This window comes from Phoxinus phoxinus (genome assembly GCF_949152265.1).
Source record: "Phoxinus phoxinus genome assembly, chromosome: 20".
NCBI classification, from domain to species: Eukaryota; Metazoa; Chordata; class Actinopteri; order Cypriniformes; family Leuciscidae; genus Phoxinus; species Phoxinus phoxinus.
Window position 1 is genome coordinate 4,913,753 of NC_136895.1, and position 10,656 is coordinate 4,924,408.

The window sequence follows — 10,656 nt, forward strand, 5'->3', positions numbered from 1 at the left end:
GTGATGGAGCCAGCACTTCTCGCCAGACTCTGGGTTATTACATAGTGTTGATGGCTTTACTATTATTCTCAATAGTAATAAAGAACGAGTGCAAATCTTAATGGTCCGAGACTTAACGCGAAATATACCTCACCATCTCACAGTAACTTGCAAACAAAAGACAATGAGTGACTCCACAAAAGGCTCCTAAATGAGTGTGAACTTCCTGAAAAACCTGTGTGTGTGATCTCGTTTTCAGAGTCTCCGAGGCCGTGTGTATGCAGGGGTAAAGCAGCTGTCGTGTCCATCAACACGTCTCCTGTGGAGCTCTGCTCGCGTCTTTTACTTCATCAAACAAAATCGCTTTTTTTTTAAAACAACACCGCAGAAATTGGGTCAGAGAAACAACAGCTGGCAGCGCCACATCTTGACCTGACGTGTGCTTGAAGTATGCAGACGACAAGCTTTAACAAGATAACAAGAACCATTAGTTTCAGGGGGGGGGGCATGAAAACAATGTCCACATTATATTTCACCTCCAGACCAAAATGGACTTTCAGGACCACTAAGTCCTTATGCATTGTGATATTGAATCATGAAAATGCATACATTTCCCCTTAATTCGGGTTTAATGCAAAAACAGCTCATTTTCATTACTGTATTGGTAAAGCAAATCTTACTGTAAAGTAAATTTGTTAAGCTAATAATTTGTTTAATAGTATTAGTACTCCTTTTAATATTAGTACTGGATTTAGGCTGATAAATATTGTGTCCTAAGTCCAAACAGGATTTTACAGTATTTTTTGCATTACGATAATGAGAATTTAAGGAAAACTTGTCATGAAAATATTCTTAAATTGTAAAGCAAAAAAAAAAGGCTTAATTTAGAACAACAACAACATTTTTCATTATTTTTTCTTTTGATTTTGGGTTGAAATATGACCAAGACATGTCATTTTGGGAGTTACTTAGTATAGTTTGCTTTTAAAATAATAAATTTAGCAACAAATGGAAGCTAAGGCGATTATGAAATGACTTAAAACACAGGAAAAACTTGAAAAATTAGAATATGGTGCAAAATATCATTTATTTCAGTAATTCAACTTAAAAGGTGAAACTAATATATTATATAGACTCATTACATGCAAAGTGAGATATGTCAAGCCTTTATTTGTTATAATTTTGATGATTATGGCTTACAGCTTATGAAAACTGTTTCACAATATTCTCATTTTGAATTTGGGGTTTTCATAAGCTGTAAGCCATAATCATCAAAATGATAACAAATAAAGGCTTGAAATATCTCACTCCATATTCACATTTTTGAGTTTCAACTGTATGAATGTAATAAAAAGTATGTCTAAAGGTCTTTGAGCCAGACTACAGAGTTTACACAAAAACATGACACTTAAAAACATTTCTAATAAATATCACTGTTCACAAGGATCCGATCAACTTTGGTCAAATCCTCCAAGTTGATTCTGACTAACACTCTTTCTATGAACTACTCTGGCGAAATTACAAAAACAGTTTTAAGGAACTAAGTCTTCTCATTCATAATTTATGAGACATTGTTTTCCCCTTTCTCCAGTTGGAGTGACGTTTAAAAGGACCATGAAGCAAATGATTATGATAATATGATCAAGACCACAAAACGAACGAGAATTTCGAATATTTAACGGAAAACATCTAATCGAATAGATTTCAGTGAAACACAGACCTCAGATAAAGGAATAAACCCAGAGTCGCACCTCGACGCTGCATCGTGGGGGAGATGTCTTTCCCAGACTGTCCCCCATTAGCATAAGAAAGACAGGAGATGGACCCCCGTCGTCCCCGAGATCAAGCAGAGCCCTCAAGTACCTGTGAAATGCTTCGGCCCTCCACCCTTTTATCTTCCCAGTCTTCATGCAAATGCTGGCGTTTCTTCAATGGGCCCCGGGGCAGTTCCTCGCTCCGACAATGACCACAGCCCATCTCGATCACAGTCCAACAATGAAGCAATTACCAATGGGATTTCTGTTATAATTGAAGAATCCTAATGGAAATTTCCATTGGATTTCCAAGTCCAGCACAACATAGAAAGCGGACCTTCTGGAAAGCACAGTTCCAGGCCGTTCCCAAAAAGACAAATGTGATCCTGGGCCACAAAATCAGTCACAAGGGTCAATTTTTGGAAATTGAGATGTATATATCATCTGAAAACTGAATAAATAAGCTTTCCATTGATGTGTGGTTTGATAGGACAATATTGGTCGAGATACAACTATTGCAAATCTGGAATCTGAGGGTGCAAAAAAAAAAAACTCCTTTAAAGTTGTGCATTTATGTTCACGATTGTGCTGCATTCACTCACAAAAAATATATTTTTAATATATTTACGGTAGGAAATTTACAAAATATCCTCATGGAACATGATCTTTACTTAATATCCTCATGGAACATGATCTTTACTTAATATCCTCATGATTTCTGGCATAAAAGAAAAAAAAAACCCCCGATAATTTTGCCCCATACAATGTATTTGGCTATTGCCACAGATAAACCCGTGTGTCATGTGACTGGTTTTGTGATCGAGGGTCACATATGCCCCTGTAAGACACCAAAAGGACTTTTAAGAAATCCTTACAGATTTTAAATCTCCAGTTCTGTCCAGTAGCATGACATTATTAAATATGCCAGCGGTTTTCAAACGCAATTTCATCCGGACCACTGGACATAATTGCGACATTTTACCGTTTCTACACACTGTAAAAATAAAATTTGCTGCGATTATTTATCACAACTTAAAAATCCAATATTGTTTCAACTTTAAAAAGTATGTGTTCATGCTTGACTTAAAATATTAAGCTTAGTTAACTTTAGTTTAGTTAAGTTGGATATTTAAGTTATCTCAACAAATTTTAAGTTGTTATAACTAATCGCAGCCACATTTTTTAGAGTGCAGTGTAAAGTGCTCAGGGTCGATCTCTCGGAGCGGTGTCCTCAAATATGTTCATCTAGAGCCAAATGCGCTTCATTCAATCCCTTTCCACCGTGAGCGTTACTTCTCTCTCCCGCTAAAGCGCCGCATTTAGAGCCGCAGACGACGCGGTTATTTTACAACAGTAGCAGAAACACTGTAAAAAAATATTTTCATGATTTGTTATCACAACTTTTTATCTTTTGTCAAATCAACTTCGATAACTAATGTGTGAAGATAACATGCTATTTTGAGTTGAGTAAACCATTCTTCTTCATTGTATTAACTCAAATTTGTAATTACAACGAACTCAAAATTAAGGCAACAAGGTAACTTTTTTAAAGTTAAACCAACTTTTTTTTTTTACAGAAACACGGTGAGCCGCAGAATATACACTTACAACACCACAGAAAACGGGAACGCAGAAAATACAGTGATTTCTATCCATCTGACCATTAACTAAACTAGGTTTTAGACAAGTTAACATGTGGCGCATTTAGACGTTTTTCCCCCATACATTTAGCATTATTAAAAGGCATATTCAGAGCATTTCATAATAAAAAAATATATAATTTGGGGGAATTATTTATAGATGGCAAGAGAAGACAAAAAAAACTTTGAAATTACTAGTTAACTTTGTTTTGTGCTCATGATGAGAGTTTTGCTGATCCGATTAAGTCCGTTGTTTGTTTTTAGTAGTTTATCATTTTGTTTGTGCAAAATATAAAAATGGTTCACACTTTTCTTAAGAGGTAAACCTGCACCTCAGTATGATTTCTCAGGTCACAAGGCCTTCGTTTTGCCGTAGACTTAGGTGTCTAAATGTAAAAAAAAAAAATTACAAAAAAGAAAAGTCTGATAAAACATCCGATCTAACGTTTTTATATTGATTTCCAGTTGGGAGAAATCCATTTATTTTGGTAATTATTGGTAAACATTGTTAGATATCACTGCTTTGGCTCTCAGGGTTTATAAGATTATATAATCTTTGATGACTAATTTTCAATCTTTAAGATATTTTCTTACACAAAGTACTAGGGGTGCCCCGATTGAAATGTATAACAGTTCCAATAAAAAAGTATTGTCCAGTGGGAAGGAAATATCCGAGACCGGACCTCTTGGAAACTTTAATTGAATACTCCCCCCTGCCATATACAATTGAAAAAGAGCAACACATTCAGTAGACCTCTTCGTTTTCTTCGTTTATCCAGTAAGAACTTGACCTGGAATTGATTATGATAGAATCTCCAGAAGAAACCCTTTGAACATGCAAGCATTTCCTCTTGTTTTTCCACCAGCGCTCCTGTGGCCACGTCTCATGGGTTCAATTAATCAAGAGATTAAAAAAAACAGAAACCCGATGGGTCACTCCACAGGACAGCATGTACCGCTTTTTATGGCCCCCAGAAGAGAAGCTTCAGGACTAACATCTTACACCTCCCCAAAACTCCCTCAAGATAAACTACACGCTCCAGCCATGCATATTTCATTACCGGCCACACAGATGGGATTGTTCTCTCCTGGACGTCAAGCAAAAAAAGTTAACATCTCACACATACAGACATCGTACTTCAACTCATTTTGTTTTCTCCTTTCTTGTTTTCCTCTGGAATGTCATGTAATTCTTCATGCTGTGTTGCTGTGCATTTCGCTTACTTGACTTAACTGAAGCAAAGTCTAATTAAAATTCAAGAAGTCCAAGTGGATGCAATTGATATTCAGCTCATGTTGATAGGCGTGCTTCATGAAGTTCACTTAGCCGACTACAACAAGTATGCATATCTAGTACAGATAATAAGACACAAGACCCATTTCTCCTTTTACAGACTAGTATGCTAATGTTATTTTACAGGCCTCTTGAGCCCTTACTGTACTTGAGCTTCTGGGGGGTGGCTTGGTTCATTCATCTACAAGCATGGGTATTATTTAGTTCAGTGGATAACATTTTTCTGAGATTTGAAATAAGTGCATTTGCAAACACAATGACTGGCAAGTATGTGCAAAACACTCACGTTGAATCCAGATCCAAGTGTGAACGCAACTAAACTTCGCGTTGGTTAGTTTCACGCACATCTACTACTACGTCTAATAACTTTTTTAAACATTCGGAAAAGAAGGGAAGTTTCCACAAACATGTTGACCTGTGTGATAGGAAAGCAAGGGAACAACGCTGATGGAGAGATGGATACTTTGTTTCTTACCTTCGCCGATCAGAGTAAGCGTCAGGAAAACCGCCTCGGCGTGTGTGAGTTTGCGCTCGCGTCTTCTCGTCCACAAACCCATGGCTGAAGAAGTCGAGGAACGCGACGGCTGTGGATTAAAGGCTCAAAAGTGTTTGTGTTGAGGAAATTCTGCGGTTGTGAGTTGCTGTATAAAGGCTAGAATCCAGTTATTCCTCGCGGCGAGTCTTTCGGGAGTTTCACTCTTCAGTTTGGAGCGGTTGCGGGTTTGGCTGATGTGTCAAGAGCTCCATGCTGAACTGAGCAGAAACCTCCTGGAAATGGAGACAAAGAGCCCCTCTGACCGTGTGCTGGAGCCAGTGCTGCTGGGGGTTTGTGTGAGAGAACAGGAGTCGTGTTTCTCTCTCCAGTGGGAGTGGATGGGAAGGTGGGTGGGCTTTACCCGGGCGCGAGGAAGGTAAGTGGAAACCAGTAACACACCACTGATGGGAAGTTAGTTTCACTCGGTTCAAAAGATCTCATTTGGTTTATCTTATATTCAGCATTACTTAAAATAGCTGCGTAAGTGCAGTTGTTTAAAAGGATTGCAGCTGGTCTGAAATATAATTAGTTTTTTCTTCTTCACCATGACTGCCATCTATTGGCAGATCCATTCATTGGTTTCCAACTGTGGTTTCCAATGGCAGCAGCTGACGTGCACGCGCATCTCTCGGTGACGTCACGTGAAAATGGCATGGCATTGGACTGCCTATATTAACAAAATAGATTTGGAGAAAGCATTGTTGCCCCATAAAAATTTAATTTCCCAACGAGACTAAGGAAGTCCACTTTAAAATCTTGCACAAAAATATGGCCTGTAAATTTGACAGTGTCTAAACATGTTTCTAAAACCTGTACGCCACTCACCACCAAATGGCAAAAATCGGCGTTTAGCGAGTATATGAAATGGTGTCAATCGCCAGTTGAACCGTTTTTATGAATTCTAACAATGTGATGTTGAGAGAACATGAACCTGAAGAAACCATGTGAAGAAAAAGTTTAAGCCTTGCCAATTTAAATATTCAAGTGCAAGAAGACGCAAAAGGAAACTCAATTCGTTACTCGCCGCGTCTGAGATAGCACGCGAATACTGAATTGAGCTTTCTTTAATGGAAAAATTCACACTAAATTATGTTTTTTTTAAAAGCCATCTCAGCAAGTATCCTCGTAAACATAGTCGGTTATGGCTTAAGTGAATGTAAACAGTAGAGAAAGGCTATGCTCATTCGGTCTTAAAGTGGCAGCAGCCTAATTTTTTTTTTTTTTTTTTTTTACATTTTATCATTTGACATTTACATATATTAGTTAGGATAGTTCTAGCTGTCGTATTGAAATTGGAGGAGAGAATTATGAATTTTTACTGGTATCTAAACTTTTGGTGTCATAACTGTCTGTTTCCGGCCATTAGCAGGCGTGGCAAAAAGTTAGTTGTAGGCCCTTGTGCTCAATAGGATGAAACATTGATACATTTAGTTACATTAATACATAATACTTTTATTGTGAATTTATTCAGAAGTTTGGTTCTTAGTTATACTCTATAATTAAACCCCTTATTTGTTGCCCAATCTTTTCATTTAAATTTGCTACTGTACTGACACTTCCAAATATATAATCCACATTATGTTGAATTTATTTATTTATTTTTTTGTAAATGTTTTACCCATAAACAAAGTTTTCTACTCTTAATGTAGACTCACTTCTCAAATCTTTTTAGTTTAACCAGTGTGATAGATTCTTGAAACAACACACTTTTTATAATGATCCTATTGATAAGGTTTAGCTTTCCTCTGCTTATTGTTTTATGTATAAATGTAGCCTATTCTATTTTTACTGTTTTTTTAAACTATGTATAATGAAATGTGTTTTCGTTTATTTTATTAATTCACAAACACACATGTATATTGGATCCATGTATTAGCTCTTAAAGTGACAGCAGCCTAATTTTCCTGCTGCAGAAAATCACTGGTTGCTCTTGACTGAATAACTTTTGTAACTTTAATAAGGATTAATCTATGTTATTTTATAAAGTGAAGACTATTTTACATTTGATTACTTTATACTTTATTTATAACTGAAACATTTCTGAAGTATTTACAGTACACTCGGGGTTCAGAAAACCTGGCCGATGTTGCAATTGCGATTTCAATGCATGGAAAAATAATGGAAAATTTAATAAAATGTTAAAACCACATAACATAACATGTTAAAAATGTAAATTTCTCTAGTTAATCTCTGCATACAGGCTTAGAATGGCAAATCCTTCCTTATTTTAGCCACATTTTTTAAACTATAGACAGACAAATACATAAACATGTAAATAAGTCTTCAGAGATTTTTCTAAGCATGCGTACCAAGTTAAAGTATAATTAATCTAGTTTAAACTCACTCATCACAAGTTTGGTCTTTTGGTTATCCAACACCTTCACAACAACTAAACACAATTTATTGTTTTTATTGGTATAAATTTATTCAACTTTGTATCTCTTTGTAAAGCAAGCTACTGTTAATATGCTCAGACAGTGCTCTATAAATAAACTTTTTTTTAGTATTATTACAGACTTGAGGGGGAGAGTGCAAGTTTAAAAGTACAAGCTAAGCCATCAATGTTACAAAAGCAAGGAGTCATGTAAAAGAATAGCAAAACAGTGTTTTAAAGAGTAATATGCTAAACACGCTGCGCTGATGTTACACATGTTTGTACAACATTACATAAAACACAACAATGAAATACAAAGTAAATTGCAGTTATGTCCTTGAGACCATATAGTAATCGGATACTTTACTGCAAAGGGACATATTTCACCAAAACCATGGCTGTGTGTAGAGATCTAATCATGTGGTCCCATTCATTTGATGAAGAAAAAGCTGTTTAGATATACTATACTTGTAGACTGCATCTTAAGAAAAGAGATCAAGAACAAGCATACTCGTAAAAAAACACAATTTCTAGCAAATAAACTGCACTACTAATATCAAAGTAACAATTTGATTGGCTCGTAAGATAAAAACGTAGAAGTTTTAGTGCTCTGATTGTCTGGTAAATGTTGATAGTCTGTTACACAACGTACAAAAATATTGTATTTTACAATAGTCTTCCAACACAGAGTTTAAACGGCTACTTAAAACGACAATAATTCTAAATATATGATAAGTATTGAAACTTAATACCCAGCTGCAAATACATATTTTTGAAATTGACTGAATAACTATTTTCCGAGCAACATATATTGCAAATGAGAAGCTATAAAAGCCATTGCTTTTAATGGACAACGCTATCTTAGGGCACTATATGGAAAACCTAGAAACACTATTTTCTTTGATAAAATAAACAGAAACTGAAAACGAGAGTAAATTCAAGTAGTGTAAAACATTTAAATCAAGCATAAAAGAGAGGAAGCGTAATGAATCGTCTTCAACCCCAGGTAGCACAAATGTTTCTTTGTATTATTCAAGTTAAAAATAATGGCAGGGTGAAGTTTCACCCACTGATATCTCTCAGCAGTCCACGCGCTGACCCCGATCAACAGCAGAATATGTACAGTGTATAATCTAGATCTCATATCTCTTGTGTAGATTCTGTGGAAGCTTGTTTCCGCCACAGAGTGAAAAATAAAAAAGATAATTGCGACTTTTTATCTCACAATTGCGAGTTTATCTCAGAATTAAGAGATAAAGTCATAATTGCATGATATAAAGTCAGAATTGCGTGTTATAAAGTCAGAATTATGAGATATAAACTCGCAATTGCGAGAAATATACTTGAAATTCTGACTTTTTTTCTCAGAATTGCATGTTTATATTTTGCAATTCTGACTTTATAATACGCAATTGGGACATATAAAGTCAGAATTGCGTGATATTAAGTCGCAATTGCGTCAGAATTCTGAAAAACGCAATTGCGACTTTATTTCTCGCAAGTTTGACTTTATTTCTTGCAATTTTGACTTTATGACACGCAATTGAAACTTTATTTCACGCAATTCTGACTTTATATCTCGCAATTCTGACTTTATATCTCGCAATTCTGACTTTATTTCTCGCAATTCTGACTTTATGACACGCAATTGAAACTTTATTTCACGCAATTCTGACTTTATATCTCACAATTCTGACTTTATATCTCGAAATTCTGACTTTATATTTCGAAATTCTGACTTTATATCTCGAAATTCTGACTTTATATCTCGCAATTCTGACTTTATATCTCGAAATTCTGACTTAATATCACGCAATTCTGACTTTATATCTCGAAATTCTGACTTTATATCTCAAAATTCTGACTTTATATCACGCAATTCTGACTTTATATCTCGAAATTCTGACTTTATATCTCGCAATTCTGACTTTATATCTCGCAATTCTGACTTTATATCTCAAAATTCTGACTTTGTATCACGCAATTCTGACTTTATATCTCGAAATTCTGACTTTATATCTCACAATTCTGACTTTATTTCTCGCAATTCTGACTTTATGACACGCAATTGAAACTTTATTTCACGCAATTCTGACTTTATATCTCACAATTCTGACTTTATATCTCGAAATTCTGACTTTATATCTCGCAATTCTGACTTTATATTACGCAATTCTGACTTTATATCTCGAAATTCTGACTTTATATCTCGAAATTCTGACTTTATATCTCGCAATTCTGACTTTATATCTCGCAATTCTGACTTTATATCTCGCAATTCTGACTTTATATCTCGAAATTCTGACTTTATATCTCGCAATTCTGACTTTATATCTCGCAATTTTGACTTTATATCTCAAAATTCTGACTTTATATCACGCAATTCTGACTTTATATCTCGAAATTCTGACTTTATATCTCACAATTCTGACTTTATTTCTCGCAATTCTGACTTTATGACACGCAATTGAAACTTTATTTCACGCAATTCTGACTTTATATCTCACAATTCTGACTTTATATCTCGAAATTCTGACTTTATATCTCGCAATTCTGACTTTATATCTCAAAATTCTGACTTTATATCTCAAAATTCTGACTTTATATCTCAAAATTCTGACTTTATATCACGCAATTCTGACTTTATATCTCACAATTCTGACTTTATATCTCAAAATTCTGACTTTATATCTCAAAATTCTGACTTTATATCTCAAAATTCTGACTTTATATCACGCAATTCTGACTTTATATCTCACAATTCTGACTTTATATCTCACAATTCTGACTTTATATCTCAAAATTCTGACTTTATATCTCAAAATTCTGACTTTATATCTCAAAATTCTGACTTTATATCACGCAATTCTGACTTTATATCTCACAATTCTGACTTTATATCTCACAATTCTGACTTTATATCTCAAAATTCTGACTTTATATCTCAAAATTCTGACTTTATATCTCAAAATTCTGACTTTATATCACGCAATTCTGACTTTATATCTCACAATTCTGACTTTATATCTCGCAATTCTGACTTTATATCTCAAAATTCTGACTTTATATCTCAAAATTCT

The 10,656-nt window shown here is 34.9% G+C and overlaps 1 protein-coding gene across 1 annotated transcript in view; it reads right to left on the minus strand.

Moving 5' to 3' along the window:
* Positions 1 to 5,768, minus strand: part of ptk7a (protein tyrosine kinase 7a) — a 51,537-nt gene extending 45,769 nt beyond the window's left edge. Inside the window, exon 1 of the mRNA XM_079593960.1 lies at positions 5,143 to 5,768. Within this exon, the coding sequence (XP_079450086.1) occupies positions 5,143 to 5,224 (82 nt within the window). The 5' untranslated portion in view covers positions 5,225 to 5,768. The remainder of the gene's footprint in view (positions 1 to 5,142) is intronic.
* Positions 5,769 to 10,656: the final 4,888 nt, after the last annotated feature.